Here is a 23,190-nt window from a genome sequence, read left to right on the forward strand (position 1 = left end):
TTTACTGGATAGATCTTCCAAACAAAAAATTAACAAGGAGAGAATCCAAGATGGCTGCTCGGGTAGGCACCTAGCCGCAGCCGCACGCAACAATTTCAATAAAATACAACTAAAATATAAAATGGACATTACCCAGAACTACAGGAAAGTCGACTGACTGGAAATTCTACAACGAGAAGCAAGGAGAAAACCAGAAGGAAGCGCAGAGGAACTGTAAAAGCCCAAGGTACAGAGACACGCGGCGCGCAGAGAGGACGGAGCCAGAGAGGAGGGAGGCCGAGTGCCTGGCTGGCGTTCCCCAGCGGGAAGGAGATAAACACTCCGACTGTGCTGGGCCCCCAACTGCTCTGAACCCCCATTCTAGGCCAGACCCCGGGGACCCAGGCTCATCCAGAGGGAGCTGGGCTGTAAGGCGGAACCCAGGGAAGCGGCAAAAGGAGGTTCCTAGAGGTGCGCACACTGCGCGCAGAGAAGGGACGGCCGGCTGTGACGTAGGACTGCCCTGGTGGGAAGGAGACAGGGGCTCCGGACTGCTCTGAACGCCACCTCCAACTCCACTTCCAATTGAACTGAACCCCAGTTTCGGGCCCATTGCAGGAGAGCCTACACTGTTTGGTAGCAGGCGAAAATCGAGGGCACCTTTCTCTCAGAGGTGCTTGCAACAAGTACTGAAGGACCCTGAGTCTCAGGAGTCCCACAGGGCGGGGCTGACGGAAGCCAAGGCTGTAGGCTCCACCCTGAAACTCCGCCCCATCAGAAAAGCTGCCTGCGAAAATGCCTAAACCAAATAGATCACAAACGAAAGAAATGGAGGACAAAAAGCGACTGGATATAGAGTTCAAAACCACACTTATAAGGTTTTTCAAGAGTTTCCTAGAAAAGGCTGATAAAATAAATGAGACCTATGAGGATATGAAAAGGGATCAACAAGAAATAAAGAATACATTGTCTGAAATAAAAATATTATACAGAGTCCTAAAATCAGAATAGAAGATCGCAAGAATCAAGTCAAAGATTTGGAACATAAAGAGCCAGAAGACACTCCTCTGCAGAAGCTAGACGGCAAGAGAATCCAGAAAATTGAAGATAATGTAAGAAACCTCTGGGACAACTTCAACGATCCAACATCAGAATCATGGGGGTCCCAGAAGATGAGAGAGAGCAAGATATCGAAAACATACTGAAAGAAATAGTGACAGAAAACTTCCCCCACCTGGGGAAAGAATTGGACTTACAAGTCCAGGAAGCACACAGAACTCCAAATAAGAGGAATCCAAAGAGGACCACACCAAGACAAATCATAATTAAGATTCCAAGAGCAAAGGACAAAGAGAGAATATTAAAAGCAGCAAGAGCTAAGCAGGTGGTTACCTATAAAGGAGCACCTATACGATTGTCAGCTGATTTCTCAACAGAAACCATGCAGGCCAGACGGGAATGGCAAGAAATATTCAAGGTGATGAATAGCAAGAACCTACAGCCAAAAATACTCTACCCAGCAAAGCTATCACTCAGAATCGAAGGTCAGATAAAGAGCTTCACTAATAAAAAAAAGCTAAAGGAGTTCATCACCACCAAACCAGAATTATATGAATTGCTGAAGGGGGTTCTCTCAGAAGAGAAAGTAAATAAAGATAAAAATTATGAACAACAAATACGTAACTATCAACAAGTGAATCTAAAAACCAAGGAAATTAAAAAAAAAATCTGATGAACAATATTAACTGTTGAATATAATAGAATCAGAGGTATGGAAGGGGAGTGAACTAATGATTCTTGGGGAAAAGGGGAGAAGGGGATGTGGGAAGAGACTGAACATAAACTGTGCACCTATGGATGAGGACAATGGGGAGTGGGGAAGGGGGGGGAAAGGAACACTTGTAATAATATGAACAATAAAAATTAAAAAAAAAAATTAACAAGGAAACAGTAACTCCAAATCACACATTGGATTAGATGGATTTAATTGACATTTACAGAACATTTCACACCAAAGGGAAGAATTTACATTCTTCTCAAGTGCACGTGGGTCATTCACAAAGATAAGACCACACGTTAGCACAAAAACAAGTCTCTTACAAGTTCAATAAGATTGAAATCATATCAAACATCTCAAATCACAATGGAATGAAATTAGAAATCAACTACAGTAAAAACATTCAAAACATTTAAACACATGGAGGCTAAATCTCTGAGACACAGCAAAAGCAGTCTTAAGACGGAAGAATCATAGCATTACAGGCCTACCTCAAAAAAATAAAAATCCTAGAGGAAACCATAAGCAGCAAAATCTCAGACATCTTTCTTACCAATATATTTACAGATACATGTCTCAGGGAAAAGGAAACTAAAGAGAAAATAAACAAATGGGACTACAGCAAAAGAAAAAGACTGCACAGCGAAGGAAACCATCAACAAAACAAAAAGGGAGCCCACTGTATGGAAGAACATATTTGGCAATGATACATCTGACAAAGAGTTAATATGCAAACTACATAAAGAACTCATACAAATTAACAAAATACAAGTAATCCAATTAAAAATGGGCAAAGAACTTAAAAAGACCCTTCTCCAAAGTGGACATACAGATGACCAAGACACAAATGAAAAAATCTCAACTTTATTGATCATCAGAGAGATGCAAATTAAAATGACAATGTGTATCACCTCACACCTGCCAAAATGGCTGCCATCAATAAATCAACAAATGACAAGTGTGGGCCATGATGTGGAGAAAAGGGATCCTTCGTACACTGCTGATGGGAATGCAGAAAGCCATTTTGGAAAACAGTTTGGGGTTTCCTGGGGGATGGAAAACTGCCATTTGACCCAGTGATCCCACTTCTAGGAATATATCCTAAGAAACCAGAAACACCAATCAGAAAAAAATGCATGCATCCCTATGTTCATGCAGCTCAATTTACAATAGCTAAAATCTAGAAACAGCTCAAATGCCCATCAGTAGACAAGTGGATAGAAAAAGTTGTACATTTACACCATGGAATACCATGCAGTAATAAAAAAGAAGGATCTCTTACCCTTTGAGACAGTATGGAGGGACCTGGAGAGTATTATGCTAAGTCAGTGGTCGGCAAACTCATTAGTCAAAAGAGCCAAATGTCAACAGTACATCGATTGAAATTTATTTTGAGAGCCAACTTTTTTATTGAGTTTTTACAGAGAGGAAGAGAGAGGGATAGAAAGCTAGAAACATCGATGAGAGATAATCACCGATCAGCTGCCTCCTGCACACCCCCCCCCCCTGAGGAAATGCCCGCAACCAAGGCACATGTCCCTGACAGGAATCGAACCCGGGACCTTTCAGTCCAGAGGCCAACGCTCCATCCACTGAGCCAAACCGGTTTCGGCGAGAGCCAACTTTTTTAAACTTAAACTTCTAACACCACTTCTTCAAAATAGAATTGCCCAGGCTGTGGTATTTTGCGGAGGAGACACACTCAAGTGGCCAGAGTCACATGTGGCTCAAGAGCCTCAGTTTGCGGACCACAGTGCTAAGTGAAATAAGCCAGTCAGAGAAAGACAAATATCACATGATCTCACTCATACATGGAATCTAATGAACAAAATAGATGATAAAATAGATCCAGAGACATCGAGTATAGAACAGACTGCAGAATTTCAGAGGGAAGATGGTGGGTGGGTAGGTGGATGGGAAGAGATCAACCAAAGAATTTGTAGGCATATATGCCAATCCCAGAGACAATAGGGTGGTGGAGGCCTGGGAGGATGGAGAAGAGACAGGCCAGAAGGGGTCAATGGGAGGGAAAAGGAGACATGTAATACTTTCAATAATAAAGATTAAAAAATAAATTAAAATGGACAGAGGATCTGCATTAACATTTTCCCAGACATACAGATGGCCAACAAAAGTACATGAAAAGATACTCGACATCACTGATCATCAGGGAAATGCAAATCAAAACCAGGAGCTATCCCCTAACACCTGTTAAAATGGCTACTGTCAAAAAGACAAGAAACTTCAAATGTTGGTGAGGATGTGGAGAAAGGAAACACTGTTTACTGTGGGCAGGAATGTGAATCGGGGCAGTCACAAGTAGCTCCTAGGGAACCGGGGGAAAGGTAGCCTTTTCAGGGCAACCATGCACCAAATTAATTTGGAGCCTCTATGACAAAGAAAAAATTAAGTTTATAATAATTTTTGTAAAATGTATTAAAGCTAAGGGGAAAAGAGGTTAAGTATACATTATTCAAACTGTGCAAAAATTTACATATAGCCAAATGTATAGAAAAAACTAAAAATACACTCCAAATGTAAAGGGTGTTAATATCTACCTGATAGATATGGGGAATTTTTATTCTCTTGTATTCTTCTAGATAGTTCTAATATACAACTAACTATGTATTATATTTACTTTACTACCAGAAAATTATCAATCAAATTCAGGTGCTCAAAGAAGCTTAGTAGCTGGAAGACAAGACACAACTGAAATACCTACTACAGACCTGTAATTCCTTCTCACTTAGTATGTAAATTTCTTTCACTAAAGAAATAATGTGGACAGGCTGATGGGGCTCAGTGGTTGAGTTTCCATCTATGAACCAGGAAGACACGGTTTGATTCCCAAGGGGGCACGCAAGAGACAGCCAATCAACGATTCTCTTCCTCTCCCTTCCTCTATGAAATCAATAAAAATATATTAACAAAAGAAAAAGAATGTGTTTGATTGCAGGGTACTACCCAAAGCTCCACTGAGATGTTGCATGATCCTCAGTAAAAATTCTGAATTCGGAAATATATTTGTTCCCTGTAGAAGTATCAAATGAATCACATTGATAGTAATTTAACTGCTAGGAGGTTAAGAGAGTTGCTGCGTATCCAATGGTCCAAGATTTCCCAGAGGCTCTAGTCTTGCTTGAACTGAATTTGAAGGTTCTACAGACTTGGAAAGGCAAAGTACGTACCATGACCCATCTCATGAAGGAAATAATGAGCAAAATAACAGATACAGGAAGAGTACATAGCCCCTTTGGGGAATAGTGGACTTAGAGGCTGAGATCAATTAATGTGGGTTCCTCAATACTTAACAGTTTCATGATGTAATGTACAATAGGAATATATTTTAAAAATGGGTAAAAATTTTATGCAAGTGGAATATATTAATATTATAGGACCCTTGGGCTGGTAAATAGTTTAAAAAGAACAGCCAGATGGGAATTAGGGAGAGGAAGAAGTCCATGACTCAGATTTTAAATAAGACTTAAAGGTGTGCCGAAACCGGTTTGGCTCAGTGGACAGAGGGTCGGTCTGCGGACTGAAAGGTCCCAGGTTCGATTCCGGTCAAGGGCATTTACCTTGGTTGTGGGCACTTCCCCAGTAGGGGGTGTGCAAGAAGCAGCTGGTCTATGTTTCTCCCTCATCCATATTTCTAGCTCTTTATCCCTCTCCCTTCCTCTCTGAAAAAAAAAAAAAAAAAATCAATAAAATATATTTTTAAAAATATTAAAAAAAAAAAAAAAAAAAAAAAGACTTGAAGGTGTGGCTCATGGATTGAGCATCAGCCTATAAACCAGGTCAGGATTGATTTCAGGTCAGGGCACAAGTCCGGGTTGTGGGCTCATTCCCCAGTGTGGAGCATACAAGAGGCAGCCAATCAATGATTTTCTCTCATTACTGATGTTTCTCTCTCTCTCCCTCTCTCTTCCTTTCTGAAATCAATAAATATATATGTGTGTGTGTGTATATATATATATATTTTGGGGGGGAGGGGGGGCACTAGAAATGGGCAATAAGCTAATGCTATGCTTGTGCAGAGTACTACTCCACAACCAGAAACCACACCTTCTAAGAAGGACAATCTGTTTGAAACTATCTATATTTTCCTTACTACTACTGTCCTTTCCCTTAATTAGAAAACATTTTTATCACAAGAGAAGCCAACATTCTGACTGAGTTAATAGATACCACCACCTGTCTATTCACATCCTTCCACCCAGGACAAACCACACTACGGAGATGAATTATAAAATCCCACTCAACCACACACACAATTTATTAAGAGGCTACCCTTTCTGGGGTTTTTTTTGTTTTGTTTTTTTTAATATATTTTATTGATTTTGTACAGAGAGGAAGGGAGAGAGAGAGTTAGAAACATCGATGAGAGAGAGTCATCGATCAGTTGCCTCTTGCACACCCCCTACTGAGGATATGCCCGCAACCAAGGTACATGCCCTTGACCGGAATCGAACCCGGGTCCCTTCAGTCCCCAAGCTGACGCTCTATCCATTGAGCTAAACCGGTCCCGGCCCTTTCTGGTTTTTATGTCCAAAGTTTGGAAAGTGCAACAAATATTCCTCCCTATTTATTTATTTATTTATTTAATTGATTATGGTATCAATAAAATTGTCCTCATCCCCCCATTCCCATCCCAAACCCCTCCCCACACAAGGCCCCACCCCCCTGTTGTCCATGGCCACTGGCTAGACCCATATGCATGCACACAAGTTGATCTCTTCCCCTTACCCCTACTTTCCCTCTGAGGTTTGACAGTCTGATCGCTGCTTCTTTTTCTCTGGGTCTGTTTTTGTTCATCAGTTTATGTTGTTCGTTATTTCCTCTAGACGTGTGAGATCATGTGATCCAAGAAATACCCTTGTAAGAACTGAAACTGACACAAGCCATAATGGTTATGCTGAGAGGCAAATGAATCAGTCTGTAGTGAATTCCCTTCTGGGCCAACAGTTCTTTTGAGTCCCAATTTCAGTGTCAAACAGTTCCTTATGTGTACATGTCAGCCATATTTCAGATCTGGTTGGTGTATTCCTCCCTTTTTTAGAGATTCATTTTAAAGATTCAGGAACTCTAATGGAACGTTCTCAGATTAACATTGTTTAATTCAGAGTTCCTACATTACTTGGCCACTTTATTATGGAACACATTTTGAAAACAGTGATTTAATTGACTCACTTTCCATTCTTTTTTCCTGTGTTGAAATGCTGACTCTGAAATCTTGAAAGTTTACTGTTGCCAAGCATTTACATCAATATATATGAGCTATAAACAAAAACAATCACCTAGTCTCTTTGCCACATGCAAATTTATTCTATCCACTGAGATTTATGCAAGGCAGCATGTTAGAAACTGTGTGTGTGTGTGTGTGTGTGTGTGTGTGTTGGGAGGATTACAGAAGTTAACTAAATCTATTTTACTGAGTTTTTTTGCCGGGACCGGTTTGGCTCAGTGGATAGAGCGTCGGCCTGTGGACTGAAAGGTCCCGGGTTCGATTCCGGTCAAGGGCATGTACCTTGGTTGCGGGCATATCCCCAGTAGGGGGTGTGCAGGAGGCAGCTGATCGATGATTCTCTCTCATCGATGTTTCTAACTCTCTATCCCTCTCTCTTCCTCTCTGTAAAAAATCAATAAAATATATTTAAAAAAAAAAAAAAAAAATCTATTTTACTGAGTTTTTAAATAAACTCAAATCTGCATTTCACTTTCTTCATTTTGTACCTGTAGCACTGTACATATCTCAATCAAAGTCTTAGACCCCTCATAATTATAAGTATTAAAAGTCCAAACCCCTTTACCATGGCAAGAATCCCATGCAATCTTTCACCTGTCAACTTCATTTCCTAACTTCTCCTTGCCTTGTCTCACACTATGTTCCAGCCACAAAAGCCTTTCTATTCCTTGAACCAGCCAAGACACTTCTCTGTGCCTGTAACACTGTTCTTCCTTTAATTTAATATTGAGTATCATTCAACTGTCAGCTATCAACTCTTCAAAAGGGCCTTCCACACCTCTTATGTACCTTATCCTGGTTATACTGTTAACGGCATTAATCATCATCTCAAGTATCTTTGACTTATCATCTGTTATTTGTAAACTCCTTAGGACAGGGACTTTGCATGTTTTTGTCTCTATATGTAAAGGACCTTCAACATTGCCTGGCACATAGTAGACATTCAGTAAACATTTGATACATGAACTAACGAATGAGCATTTGACATATGAATTAACGAATGAGTCAATGTCAGCCAGCCAGCTAAAACATAAATCCCCTTCTGAACTAGAGACTATTCTGGGACCTGCTATTAGCAACTCCAACAGAATGCAGGAACTCAGTTACATGTCAAATAAACAAATGACCAACTTGCTGTCATAAATAATTTGTTCATATAAAAAAAAAAAACTGGTGCAAAGTGAAGAGTTAAGGAAAGGTGTGTCCAAGAAGGTCTAACTAAGATGAGTAAAACATGAAGGACAGGGACCCAGCCTTGCAAAGGTCTGATGTTGTTCGTTTCCACGCAAATGAAAGGCCTGTCCAAATGCTTGATAGTGGGCGTGAGCTTGGAACATTTAAGAAAAAAAAGAAAGGCGGGTCAGTATGTCCACCGTGGCTAACGAGGACAGATGGGTGGGGAGGTCACCTGCGATGGGACTGTAAAGCGCGGTAATAACTCCGTGGGTCCTCACGGCCACTTTACCAGGAAGACTACGTTTTCAGCCCCATTTTTACAGATAAGGAAATGGAGACTCAGACAGGTGGAATAGCTCTAGGCTCCCGCTCCTAGGGAGAGGCTAACTCTTAGAACGAACCCAGGCGTTCTAATTCCAGAGCCCGTGCTCCGAATTGCCAAGCCATGCAGCGTTTCCCCCAAGGGGGTGTCCCCATGCTACAGGGCAGGTCCACGGACCAGAATTTAATCCTGACAGACAACTCAGCCAAGGGAGGTGTCACCATGCCCATTTTTACAGTCGGAGAAAATGAAGCACACTCCTCCTCAAGAAGGTGAGTCCAGGGGAGGGGTGGTCGGTGGCGGCCGGCATCCTCCGCGGAGCAGCCAGACAGGCCTCGCCGCGCCACTCCACCCACGTTGCGGGTGACCGGGTCCCCGGGAACGGACGCGCGGCCATGACCAATGAAAGGCGGCCTTCCCGAGCGACACGCGGCGGCGCAGCCAATCGGAACGGCGCTACAGGGGAAGGGGCGGGCGCACAGGCGCGTTAGGCCGCGCCGCGGCTGTCCTCGACCCGCTACAGGCCCGGCGAGCCTCAGACCCGAGACACCGCGAGGCGAGGAGAGGCGAAGCAAAGCGAGGCCGGTGAGCGAAAGCAAAGACCTGGTTCCGGGGCTGCGCCCGACACACAGGCCCACGTTCCGCTCTCTCCCGGAGGCGCGGTCCTGGCTCCCCAGCGCTCGGGAATGCAGGGAGTGCCTCAGCCCTTCCCCAGCGGGATCCCCAGAGGCCAGCCTGCCAGGCCGTGCACACCCCGGCCTTACCTGGTGGGGATATGGGAACAGAGAAGAAAAATCTCGGCCGCGCACTGCAGCCGTGCTACCCACTCCTGCCGCCGTTCCACCGCACATTCAAACCCGGCAAAATGGCGCGGCGGCGAGGCTGTGGTCTGGGCGCATGCGTGGACGGGGCAGCGGCAGGGGGCGGGGGCGGGGCCAGGCCCCGCCCAAATTCGAAGGACCAATCTCTGATTTGCATGTCCCCGGCTCTGTGTTTGCGCTGACGTCACTAGCGACAATGCCATTGGGCTCAGAAGGTTCTAACAGGCTTCGCAATCCCCATTTTCCTGAAATAAGCACAGATTCAGGTTGAGTGGCTGCTGGATTGTGAGCTATTTTGATATTTGGCTTGATGTCAAGCATGTATTAAGTCTTGTACGAACTGCCCAAAGTCATGACCATAGCAACTCAGACAAGTTTGTTATGTTAGAAGGAGAAACAGAATAAACAAGGTAATTTCATATCGTTATAAGTGCTAGAAGGATAAAAATTAAAACCAGGATGATATGGCAGGCAGTGACTTGGAAGGTCAATGGGAGGGTCCTCGAAGGACTCTGAACAGGTGAAAATTGGCCCGAGTTTCAACAAGGAGACAGGTGCGTGTCAATCAACCTGGAGAGCATTTCAGGAGGAGGGGACAGCCGTAGCAAAGGCTCTGGGTCAGGAATAAGCCTGGGGCTTAATGAAGTGGAGCCTGTTACAAGATGAAATTAGGCCGAAACCGGTTTGGCTCAGTGGATAGAGCGCCGGCCTGCGGACTGAAAGGTCCCGGGCGGTCAAGGGCACGTACCTTGGTTGTGGGCACATCCCCAGTAGGGGTGTGCAAGAGGCAGCTGATCGATGATTCTCTCTCATCGATGTTTCTAACTCTCCCTCTCTTCTTCTCTGTAAAGAATCAATAAAATTATATATATATATATATATATATATATATATATATATATATGTATATGTATATGTATATATATATATATATTATATATTCACAAAGAATTAAAAAAAAAAAAAAAAAGATGAAATTAGGCCAGCCTGGGCCAGACGATGTAAGCCTCATAAGCCAGGGTTTGGACTATGTCTTAAGTGCATGACCACCAACTTTAGATTTTAAAAGACCCATGAGTTGCTGCTTGGAGAATGGACTGTATGGGGGGAGGAGGGGAGAGCATGAAGCAGGGAGACCAGTGAGAAGGCTGCTGGAGACATCCAGGAAGATGTTATGGCCTGAATTAGGGTGTATAGCATGAATATGGAGAGAAGTGGACAGCTTCAGGATATATCTTGGAGGGAAAAAAGGGGTTTTTTTACTCTTGGATCTCACCTGTGCTCATTTTCTCCTTTCTGTGGACTCCCATACTAGAATTTTTGGTGCTTTTTTTCTTTTTTGCCCTTTTTATTGAATTTATTGAGGTGAGACGGGCTAACAAAGTTATACAGCTTTCAGGTGCACAGTTCTACAACACATCATCTGTACACTGTTTGGCCCCTATTTTGTGTCTCCATTTTTTGCATAATTCACTTCTTTCCGTCAGTGCAAGGGAATTCTCTTTTTTTATGATTACTTTGATTTCTGCTAGTTAGCTGGAACAGAGGGAAACCATTTTCTATACAGGATTAGATGGGTTGGAGAGCACTGCTCTAGTTTTGGAATTTATTTGTTCCTTTTTAACTTCATTGAGCTCTTCCCTAAAAGGTGATCAAACATGGCTTCTCGTAGCAGAAGGCCATTTCCCTAGGTCCTAGGACAGTGGTTGGCAAACTGCAGCTCGTGAGCCACATGTGGCTCTTTGGCCCCTTGAGTTTTTAGCAAAGGCCAGCTTAGGAGTACCCTAATTAAGTTAATACCTATAGAGTTTAAGTTTTAAAGATTTGGCTCTCAAATTTCAATCGTCGTACTGTTGATATTTGGCTCTGTTGAGTAATGAGTTTGCCGGTCACTGACCTGGGACAAGTGAAGCACAGGTTGTTCAATGCTGCCAGGAGAATTTACCGTTTTTCCAGCCAACACCTGAGGATAGGCCCCAACTACCCTTCCTTAGAGCATTTGATTAAAAGGTCTTACAAATGTAAACTTTTCCTCTGTCCCTTTGAGAATGTATGTGTATCTTCCACAATTCAGGAGTGTCCTTAAGGGCCTCAAAGCCAATCCCTTGAAATCTGATCAGCAGGAAGGTAGCTCCTCTAGAAGCCTAACTTAGGGAAATGCTAGCGAGCAGACACAGCTGGTCTAATCACTTTTCTTTTTTTTAAGGGAGCAGGCTCTTCATTTTTAGATCATCCTCACCTGAGGCTTTCTCCTTTGATTTTTAGAGGGAGTGGAAGGGAGGGGGAGAAACATGATTGTGAGAGAGACATATCTATTGGTAACCTGCTGCATGTGCCCCGACCAAGGACAGGGGATCAAGCCTGCAACCGAGCTATGTGCCCTTGACCAGAATCAAACCTGGGACCCTTCGGCACAAAGCTCTATCCACTAAACTGGCTAGGCTGGTCTAATCACTTATATGTTGATCAGCCTTTTGTAACTTTTCACTTGAGCTTTTGCTTACTCTCTTATTCCCTCATTCTCCCTTTAAAATGTCGAATTACCTCTGCACAAGTCAGAATGGAGCTCAGCTTTCTCCCCTACTGTCATTAGTTACTAAAGAAAATCTGTTTTCACAGCCTAATCAGTCTTTGGCTTTGCTTATCTTTGACAGCACTGTCACATGTAAAAGCAGTTCCTGTGGATAAAATGTAAAAAGTTGTTGTTCTTGACGGGACAGGTTTGGCTCAGTGGATAGTGTCAGCCTGCGGACCAAAAGGTCCCGGGTTCGATTCCGGTCAAGGGCATGTACCTTGGTTGCAGGCACATCCCCAGTGTGGGGTGTGCAAGAGGCAGCTGGTCAATGTTTCTCTCTCATCGACGTTTCTAACTCTCTGTTCCTCTCTGTGTAAAATCAATTTATATATATATATATATATATATATATATATATATATATATATATATAAATTAAAAAAATAAAAAGTTGTTGTTCTTGAATGAAAAGGTTATGAACATAAGTTTTGGTAAAAGTACTCATTATAGCCACAAACCCTACAGGATTTGACCTCTTCCAGCCTGTCTGACCTCATCACCTTCCTCCTTTCTCCCAGTCACCTTCTCTCAGCTCAGCCACTCTTTCTTCCTTCCTGTTCTTCCAAGCTCCTAGCTTATTTCCACCTTAGAGCATTCATACTTCCTCTTCCCTCTGCCTAAAATGCTCTTTTTCTAGATCCCTGAATGACTGGCTCCGTCTGTACATTCAGATTCCAGTTCAAATGTCACCTCCTCAAAGAGGCCTTCCACCTGTCTGAAATTATCCACTCTTCACCCCCCATAACATGGCATAGGGTTGCCAGACTTAGAAAATGAAATACAGGACACCCAGTTCAATGTGAACTTCAGAAAAGCAATGCATAATTTTTTAATATAAATGTTGTATGGAACATATTTATACTAAAATAACCATACATGGTTTACCTAAAATTCACATTGAAGGAAGTGTCTTGCATTGTATCTGGCACCCCAGCTCCATTTTATCATTCTTTTTTCTTTTTAATTTGAAAGAAATAGAAAAAGCAAACACTGATTTATTGTTCCACTTATGCACTCAGTTGACTCTTGTATGTGCCCTGATGAAGGTCGAACCCACAGCCTTGGTATATTAGGACAGTGCTTTCACCAACTGAGCTATCTGGCCAGGGCTCATTCTGTTTTCTTCATAACATTTGATTGTCTTTGTTAATTCTTTTTCCTCCAGCTGACTAAGGACCCTCTTAAGACCAAAGATTTTATTTTACTTACAGCTGTACCCCAGCACCTAGCACACAGTAGCTACTCAATAAATATTTGTTGAATGTTGAATGAAATGCCCTATTTAAGTAGGCAAAGCCTGTTAAGAAAGGTATGTTATTAGAACATTGGTGGAAAAAGATGTATTTTTACCATTGCAGCAATAGTACAGTAATCACCTTCATTATACTAATCTGCTCAGCTGGACCTGGACATTTTCCTCTGGTGCTGGTGCTGGTTCCATCTCTGAGAGCTCATCAGAAGGAGGCTGGCTGGCACCCTGCATCAGTGTAGCATCTCTGCCAGTTTCTGCAGGAAGCCGTTGAGCTGGGCCAAGATTATCATGTCTATAGACATAGCTCTAGGCGTGCTCTCTCTCCTCACCCTTTGCAACCACAAGAAGAGTGAGTCGTGATCTTCTTGCTGGTGGAGGGCCTTGCATTCAATTTGAAAAAAATGCAACATCTCTGAACAACAATAAAGCACAATGAAACAAGGTCTGTCTGTATTCCTGTAGTTTTCTTTCTTGCCAAACCCCGGTAACACCCATCTGTCTAGTGTTGACCCTCTGAAAAGATGAATTATCTATGATGTGTTCCACAAAGAAGATAATCTTATCTCTTATTGAGACTCAAAGGCCATGGACACTTCTGGCTGTGTTTGGAAAGAGCAAGTCTGTTTTTTAATATCTTTGGGATACCAAAGAGTATTGACACCTGAAATTAAGGGGTGTCAGGTTGTGGTTTCTTACCTTTTTTTAAAATGGATGCAATTTTCTTTTTAAACATGCATGCACATGGTAAATACTTCACCCAGTAAAAACAAATATCAGCCGAAACTGGTTTGGCTCAGTGGATAGAGCGTCGGCCTGCGGATTCAACCGTCCCGGGTTCGATTCTGGTCAAGGGCATGTACCTTGGTTGTGGGCACATCCCCGGTAGGGGGTGTGTAAGAGGCGCTGATCGATGTTTCTCTCTCATCGATGTTTCTGACTTTCTATCCCTCTCCCTTCCTCTCTGTAAAAAATCAATAAAATGTATTTTTTAAAACAAAAAAATTATATATCATTTGGTCTTTCACTAGTCAGGATATTAACTGTAGGTGATATATTAAATTTATGTCTTCTATGCCCTTATTTTTAAAATGCTCTCTCTTTTTTTTAAATTCTTTACAGGTTTCAGTGTTTTTGTGTGTGTATGTGTGTTTTCAATATTTTATTGATTTTTTATAGAGAGGGAGGGAGAAGGAAGAGTTAGAAACATCGATGAGGAACATGTATCAGCTGCCTCCTACACACCCCCTACTGGGGATGTGCCTGCAACCAAGGTACATGCCCTTGACCGGAATCGAACCTGGGACCTTTCAATCTGCAGGCTGACGCTTTATCCACTGAGCCAAACCAGTTTCAGCTGAAAGTCTTATTATGTAATGAATGTTCCTACATGCTGCCCCAGTAAATATCATTATGTTATAATATTTTACAAAAATTACCACTATTTCACACTCAAGTTGACCTTTGTATTTGTTGAAAGAGTGAAATATATTTTCACATTTTAGTTTGCAGCATAACATATAATCAGTTCAGCATACTATAATGAGGTATCACCTCACTCCTGCCAGAATGACTACAATCAATAAATCAGCAAATAACAAGTGCTGGTCAGGGTGTGGAGAAAAGGGAACCCTAGTGCACTGTTGGTGGGAATGCAGACTGATGCAGTCACTGTAGAAAACCAGCATGGAGTTTTTTCAAAAAATTAAAAATGAAACTGCCATTAAGAATACCAAAACAGCCGAAACTGGTTTGGCTCAGTGGATAGAGCGTCAGCCGGCGGACTGAAGGGTCCCAGGTTCGATTCCAGTCAAGGGCACGTACCTTGGTTGCGGGCACATCCCCAGTGGGGAGGGGGGGTGCAAGAGGCAGCTGGTCTATGTATATCTCTCATCGATGTTTCTAACTCTCTATCCCTCTCAATTACTCTCTGTGTAAAAATCAATAAAATATATTTTTTAAAAAAAGAATACCAAAACAGCCGAAACCGGTTTGGCTCAGTGGTAGAGCGTCAGTCTTCGTTCTGAAAGGTCCCAGGTTTAATTCCGGTCAAGGGCATGCATGTATCTTGGTTGCGGGCACATCCCCGGTAGGGGGTGTGCAAGAGGCAGCTGGTCGATGTTTCTCTCTCATCGACGTTTCTAGCTCTCTATCTCTCTCCTTCCTCTTTGTAAAAAATCAATAAAATGAGAACAGTATGGAACTTCCTCAGAAAACTGAAAATGGAACTCCCATTTGACCCAGTAATCCCACTCCTAGGAATATATCCCAAGAAGCTAGAAACATCAATCAGAAAGGATATATGCACCCCTATGTTCATAGCAGCACAATTCACAATAGCTAGGATTTGGAAACAGCCTAGGTGCCCATCAGCAGATGATTGGATCCAAAAACTATGGTACATTTACACAATGGAATATTATGCAGCCATAAAAAAGAAAAAATTCTCATCATTTGCAGCAACCTGGATGGAATTGGAGAACATCATGCTGAGTGAAACAAGCCAGTCAATGAAAGAGAGACACCACATGACCTCACTTATTTATGGATGATAAAGAACATTATAAACTGAAGAACCAAAAGATAGATATAGAGACAGTAAAGCAACAAGCAGACTGTCAAATTACAGCGGGGAGGTTGGAGAGATCTGGGGGAGATAAAAGATCAACCGAAAGCCGAGACTGCTTTGGCTCAATGGATAGAGCATCAGCTTGGGGACTGAAGGATCCTGGGTTCGATTCCGGTCAAGGGCATGTACCTTGGTTGCAGGCATATCCCCAGTAGGCAGTGTGCAAGAGGCAGCTGATTGATGACTCTCATCGATGTTTCTAACTCTCTCTCTCTCTCCCTTCCTCTCTGTACAAAATCAATGAAATATATTTAAAAAAAAAAAAAAAAAAAAAGATCAACCGAAGGACTTGTATACATGCATATAAGTACAACCAATGGACACAAAACTCTGTGGAGGGAGGGTATGTACGGGGGGGGGGGGGGGGGGCATTGGTATATGTACAAAAATAATAATTTAAAAAATGTAAAAAAAAATCAATAAAATATATTTAAAAAAAAAAAAAAGAATACCAAAACACCAAAAAAGATATATGTACCCCTATGTTCATAGCCACATTATTTATAAAAGCTAAGGTCTAGAAACAGCCCATGTACCCATCAGTAGGTGAGTAGATAAAAAAGCTGTGGTACATTTAGCAATGGAATACTATGGAACTGTAAATAAGAAGGATGTACTACCCTTTGAGATAGCATAGAAGGACCTGAAGGGGATTATCCTAAGTGTATTAAGCCAGTCAGAGAAAGTTATAAAAAGCAAAACAAATATTACATGATCTCACTTATGTGAGGAATCTAATGGGCAAAATAAACTGATGAACAAAATAGTTCCTTAGATAAGGATGCATGGAACAGACTGATAGTTCTCAGATGGAAGGGAGGTGGGAGAGAAGGAAGAGATTAACCATAGAATTTATACGCATATATGCGTAGACTGTGTCAATGAGGTGAAGGCCTGGGGTGGACAGGAGCCAGGTGGTTGGAGGCAAAGTGGGGAAAATGGGGGACATCTGTCATACTCCCAACAATTAAAACAAATTTAAAAAAACTAAAAATTAAAATTTACCAAAAAAAAAAAGGCATTTAAAAAGAGGCAAAAAATATTTAAAGTAGAACTGCTTTATGATCCAAAGATTCCTCTTCTGGGAATATATCTGAAGAAACCCAAAACACTAATTCCAGAGAATATATGCACTTCTCTGTTCATTGCAGCATTACTTACGAGATGTGATATATAAAAACAACTCAAGTGCCCATTAATAAATGGACAAAAAACAGTGGTACATATTTACACAATGAAATACTACTTAGCCATACAAAAGAATAAAATCTCATTTTTTTTTTTGTGACAGCATGGATGGACCTAGAGAGCATTATGCTAAGCAAAATAAGCCAGTCAGACAAAGACAAGTACCATATGATTTCACTTACATGTGGAATCTAATGAACAAAAAAAAAACCAAAACCAGAGAACAGACTGACAGTTATCAGAGGGGCGGGATTTTGAGGTTCTGGGTTAAACAAAGGTGACAGAGTTAAGAAAAACACACACTCACAGACACGGACAACAACTGCATGGTGAGTACGGAGGGAAGGGAGAGGAAGGCACACAGAAGAAGGTAAGAGGGATAAATGGTGGGCATGGGGAGACTGGACTTGGCGGCACGCGGATGATGAGTTTTGCACTGAAAGCTCTGTGATTTTATAGGCCAGTGTCACTCCAATAAATTCAATAAAAATTTTTAAAAATTCCCAGGTGTTCTAGAAGCAGAAGATTGCTGACAGCTGCCACTGTGCTAGGTGTTCAGAGAAGCTTAGCTAGCCAGGCCTCCCCTCTGAACACCTGCCCAAAAAGGAGGTCAGAATTCAAAAGGGACCGGGATTCCTCCCTGCTGGTCAAATCTTGTATACGTAAACCACTCATTCACCCGTGCAATCACCCAGCCACACACTAATGCAGGACCTGAATGTGCAGACACTGGGCCAGTCAACCATGACTTTGACCACAAAGAGCATGGATAAGGCTCCATCTCTCAAGGAGCAGACATTCTGGTGGAGAGAAGCATATGACAAAGACGAATGATATCAACTCCATTCACGGAAGAGCGTTAGGAGTTGCAGAACACCTTAGATTACAGTGTTTCCCAAACTTTTGACATACGTGTACCCCTTCTATAATTTTCGTAACGCTGAGTATCCCTCGTCAAAAAAAAAAAAAAAAAAAAAAAAAAAGTATGTATCAATATTAGGTGCAGCTAAGCACAGTGCAGTGCATATCCCCACCAAACTTCCCGTACCCCTGGGGGTTCACGTACCACACTTTGGGAAACACTGCCTTGGAAGATTAAAAATACCAGACTCCGTTGCAAACGTCAGAAATTTTCCTGTGGGTTTGGTATATAAATAGAGTGTTTAAAGCCCTCCACAGCCCTTTGCCTTTGACTTTCCTGGCCCTGCAACTTCTAGTGTTGTCATCCTGCTTTAAAAGCAATTATCAGTGGTAGAACTTTCAGGTTTCCCCCATCCTAGGTGGGGTAGCATCTGGCCCTGCTCAGGCTCCAGTGTGGCCTCAGTTGGCAGCACAGAGGCTCTGCACCTCAGTCTCCAGCCCTAAGTGCTGTTAGGCTGGGAGTTTGGCATTTTTGGCTGACACTGGCCATGACCATGGGAGATAGCCAGAAGGACCCCTTCTTCTCAGCAGGTCCCCATTTTGGGTTCCACTCCTGGGCCTCTCTGGCAAGAGCTCTGTTTATAGAAACTAAATCACCTGCTTAATAAACTCAGTTTATTAAAACTAAATCACCCTCCTGAATAGAATTCTTGACCTGCCCATGGTTGCTGTCCAAACCACATCTCTGAGGCAAATAGGACCAGGTTTATTGCTCCCCTTTTCCAGATAAGGAAAACTGAGATCTAAAGGAACCACCAGCAGAGCCACTCATTCCCAGGGTCTCCTCCTCCTAGAAGCCCTCCCCACCACCTGGGCCCAGAAGTAGGGTCTCCTTGGTCCTCCCCCAGACCCTGCACTGAGGCTCAGTGGGCACTGGTGGTACAGTGGGATGCACTCTGGGACTCCTTCTGCACACTCAAGGGGACCTAGGCTTCTGTGCCCAAGGCTCTCGGACCCCAGGCCCCCCTGCCTCTGGAGATAGGCCCTCCAGGGCTGCATGCAGGGGATAAGCCAGGCTATTTTTTATCACTTCCTTCCTCCCTCTCAAGCAGTGGCCACCATCAGTTGATTTACACAGAACTGCCACCTCAGCCTCAACCAGCACGGTTCAGGTCACAGAAAGGGGAACTGGACTGCAGCCTGGAAGGTAAGAAGCCCTCCTTATTACCCAGCACTGCCTCCCACACCGGGGGCTCCTCCGGGTGGTGAGGAGGCGGGCCATCAAGTCTTACTTCCATGCCCACTTCTGCGCTCCCTTCTAGAAGATGTGGTTGGGTGGGGGCCTTCCTTCTGAGACACCTGTTCCTTGGCTAAGTCAATATTCACTGGTTTATTCAACAAATAGTCATTGAAAGTCTGCCGTGTGCCAGGCCCTGGGGGTTGGAAAGAGCTTGCCTTAGAAAGGGGGGGAAACAGTTGTGGAGGCAAGGCAGAGAATCAGGCGGAAAACCTGGGCTCATGAGACCTGAGTTTGAGCCTGGTTTCTGGCCCAGGCTACTGTGTGACCCTGCGCAAATCCCTCTGTCTCTGGGCCTCAGTTTCCCCAAGCCTGGATGAGGGGCTCCTTCTGGGTCCCCTTCCCGCCCCCACCTCAGTATCCTTGTGCTGGTTTCTACATCGAGTACCACATAAGAGTTCACTTCATCATGGCAAGCAGTTCGGAATTGGTGGGATGAGGTGTGGTCTGTGAAGGCCACACCTTTGGCCTAACCCCGGGCTTAGGCAGGGAGGCTGGGAGCAGCCTTTCCCAGCCCTTCGGGTCAAGGACCAGGACTGCAAACCATGGAGCAGGGACTGCTCCCCCCACCTCCTGAAGTCCTGTCCTCTTCCAAAGTTACCGCTGCTCCCTCCCCTACAGTCTCTTGCCTCTGAGTGTTCAGTGAGGGTCAGCCAGGCCTAAGTTGGGCACAGTTCACCTCCTTCCACCATCACAGCGGCAGTTTCACGGGTCAGATACCATTGTTCCTATGGTACCCGCTGGTTCTTGGGATGGGGTGCAGGCTACCAGTCCCTCCCTCACCTCACAGCCACTCTCCCCGCAGCCAGCCTGCACCATGCCTGCCTGGGGGGCCCTGTTCCTGCTCTGGGCCGCCACAGAAGCCACAAAGGACTGCCCTGCACCCTGCACCTGCCAGGCCCTGGAAACCATGGGGCTGTGGGTGGACTGCAGGGGCCAAGGGCTCACATCCTTGCCTGCCCTGCCACCCCACACCCGCCACCTCCTGCTGGCCAATAATAGCCTTCGTTCTGTGCCTCCCGGCGCCTTCGACCACCTGGTCCAGCTGCAGACACTCGACGTGACGCAGAACCCCTGGCACTGTGACTGCAGCCTCACCTACCTGCACCTCTGGCTGGAGGACCACACGCCAGAAGCCCTGCTGGATGTCCGCTGCGCCAGCCCCAGCTTCGCCACCCTCCACCCGCTGGGCCATCTCACGGGCTACGAGCTGGGCAACTGCGGCTGGCAGCTACAGACACCGTGGGCCTATCCATGGGTCTGGTGGGATGTGGCACTGGTGGTTGTGATCGTAATCGGCCTGGCTCTCTTGGCAGGTATACTGTGCACCGTCAGAGAGCCCCTGCTCCTAGGCTCGTTCTTCGGGCCAAGTGGCCAGGCCTGAGCCCCTGTCCAGACTCCACCAGCTCTGATCAGCCACCAGTAACTTGAAATAAACTGGCTGCTCAGCCATTTTATCCAAGCTCAGATATTTTTTTTTTTTCCCTTTCAGGACCTTCTGGAAACCTGGGTTCATTTTTTTTATTAGCAGATATCAACAGGTGCTTTTCTGTCCCCCAAGTTCCTAGTAAAATGGGCTGTCCCACTTCCTTCCAACCAGCCACCTCCAATTCCACAATCAGAATATCCAGAGCCTTTCCCCAGTGCCTGCAGGTCCTGGGACACCAGTTCTCACACCCTCCCTTCTCTAGTAGTACCAGCTTCCCACATGGACCATCCTAGGCAGCCCAGCACATCAAATTCCAAAAATAAACCCAAAACCAAAAACAACTTTTATCTCACAACACAGCAGTGAACAGACGGAAGTACTGAAAGGACATGGTCATCTCTGCAACAGACAGACACCAAAAGGCGCTTCACCGTTCCCCAACGGCCTTGGCATCTGGCCCTGAGGCCATGTGGGCTCCCTTGGCCCCATCTCCCGCACTAGTTTCTCTCTCCTTTATTTCCCCTCTACCCTCTTCTTCGGAAACAAAACATCAGATCACCCCACTTCTCACGGAAAAAAACTCCCCGCCAAGTGCTGACATCAGACACCTGCAAACTCTGGGGTCCCACTTCTACCCCATCAAACAGATTCTTCAAACAAGACGCTTCTCTCCTTCGGAGGAATCCTGGCGCCGAGCAATTAAACTTTTCTCCACTGTACAAGCTAGCATTTAGGTCTGTGACTGGCCAACCCGAATCAAATATAATTACACCAAGGTCCCTCCCTCAAGGAGTTCCATGTGGTGGTCCCATGGCTCAGAAGGTGCCACTCCACACTTGCCCAGTATCCGGACCCCCTCAAAACTTCCCACTGAAAAAGCCCGCCTATTGTCCTTTAAAGTCTCTGACTTCCAGTCCCTGGGTGCTGGTGCCATTTTGGGGCTCAGCCCATCTGGTATCCAGATGACCTAATAAATGTATAATCCCTTAGCACTTCTGGCTTTGGGCATTCCTCCTTGGGGACCCTAATAGCACCCATCAATGTAAAAGTAGTTTGTGTCTCTCCAGTTTTGTTTTTTTTTTTTCAATCCAATCCCAGAGATTTCCCCGCTTTGCCTTCTCCTACCCCCTTGCTCTACCACCAATGGATTTCCTGTAAGCATCCTTACCTCTCCCCCTTTTACTCTAATGTATAAAGTAAGCTGTACAACTGCCATTCTCCAGAGCATTTCCTTAATCCATGGAGATTTTGCTTCCCCACAATGATCAATTTGGCTCAGATAAACTCATGTAAGTTCTCTACAGGTTCGGACATTTTTTATTTTATTTTATTTTTTAAAATATATTTTATTGATTTTACACAGAGAGCGATTGAGAGGGATAGAGAGTTAGAAACGTCGATGAGAGAGAAACATCGACCAGCTGCCTCTTGCACACCCCCCACTGGGGATGTGCCCGCAACTAAGGTACGTGCTCTTGACCGGAATCGAACCCGGGACCTTTCAGTCCGCAGGCCGACACTCTGAGCCAAACCGGTTTCGGCTCGGATTTTTTTAAAAAATGTATTTTTATTTACTGCAGAGAGGAAGGTAGAGGAAGAGAGAGAAACATCAATGGCGAGAAGCATTGATTGGCTGCCTCCTGCACGCCCCCTACTGAGGATCCAGCCTGCACCCGGACATGTGCCCTTGACCAGAACCCAACGGGCCCTTCAGCGGAAAGGCAGATGCTCCATCCAAGCTAGGGCAGGTTTGGACATTTCTTATGCTCCGTTACTAACGGTGACCCACCATGGCTACAGTCGCAGACTCAATATACTACACTAGGTGTGTCGAACTCAATCAAAGAAGGGGCCAAAATCTAAAATCCAGCCTAAATCGCGGGCCGAATGGTTTACTGAACAGTCATAAACTGACCATGTCATAAACTGACAGCGGAGTGCAGTGATGACAGCGCGGTGCGGGCCACATTGCAAGGCCTGGCGGGCTGGATTTGGCCCGCGGGCCTTGTGTTTGACATACGTATGTGTACTAGACTAAGGTAACCAGACGTCCCGATTTTTAACAATTTGTCCCACGTCCCGCGGCGTTTTGAAAAAGTCCCGATTTTGCGGGGAAAATCGGGACTTTTTTAAAACGCCGCGGGACGTGGGACAAATTGTTAAAAATGGGTACTTTCCCGCCAAAAGCGGGACGTCTGGTCACCTTACGACACAAAGGTGCCGCCCTAACTTAAGGCAAAGGCCTACGGACATTTCAGTCCCAGCAGCTCCGCGTACAATACACACACCGCCTACATGCCTCCTCGGAAAGGCCAGCTTCTCAGTCTCCCCTTCCAAAGCTCCAGACGTCACAATCCCACCACCAACAACCCCTCCCCAACCCCGCCCCTGGACAGAAAAGGGAAAAAGGGATTAGCACACAGCAGGTGCGAAGGAGGAAAGCGCACGCTGATCCGGGAACCACTCCCGGGGTGACGCCCTGCGGCGCAGCCTGGACACCCCGGTCCCGGGTGCCACCGGATCTCGCGCTTCTCACGCCTCTCGCTGGCGTCGGGAAGGGGGCGGAGCCCGGTAGGGTCAGGTGACTCCTAAAGCTCCGCCCAGGGGCTCGTTGCCTAGCGACCTGCCTTGCGCATGCGCCG

The 23,190-nt window shown here is 44.8% G+C and overlaps 2 protein-coding genes across 2 annotated transcripts in view; one reads left to right on the forward strand and one right to left on the reverse strand.

Annotated features, from left to right (window-relative positions):
* The window catches only part of CSE1L (chromosome segregation 1 like), a 42,310-nt gene extending 32,898 nt beyond the window's left edge, over window positions 1–9,412 (reverse strand). The window contains exon 1 of the mRNA XM_084887086.1: window positions 9,264–9,412. The gene's annotated coding sequence lies outside the window, so the exon portion shown is untranslated. The remainder of the gene's footprint in view (window positions 1–9,263) is intronic.
* A 9,513-nt stretch (window positions 9,413–18,925) lies between these two features.
* Window positions 18,926–20,588, forward strand: GP9 (glycoprotein IX platelet). Its single transcript, XM_084888970.1, has 2 exons — window positions 18,926–19,029; window positions 19,925–20,588. The coding sequence occupies exon 2, from the start codon at window positions 19,937–19,939 to the stop codon at window positions 20,501–20,503; it is 567 nt and encodes a 188-aa protein (XP_084745096.1). The 5' UTR covers window positions 18,926–19,029; window positions 19,925–19,936; the 3' UTR covers window positions 20,504–20,588.
* Window positions 20,589–23,190: the final 2,602 nt, after the last annotated feature.

The sequence above is a fragment of the Pipistrellus hanaki genome (assembly GCF_964339955.1).
Source record: "Pipistrellus hanaki genome assembly, chromosome: 6".
Classification (NCBI taxonomy): domain Eukaryota; kingdom Metazoa; phylum Chordata; class Mammalia; order Chiroptera; family Vespertilionidae; genus Pipistrellus; species Pipistrellus hanaki.

Excerpts from the sequence above, each read along its gene's own strand:
- GP9 (XM_084888970.1), top strand. The coding sequence starts at position 19,937 with ATGCCTGCCTGGGGGGCCCTGTTCCTGCTCTGGGCCGCCACAGAAGCC.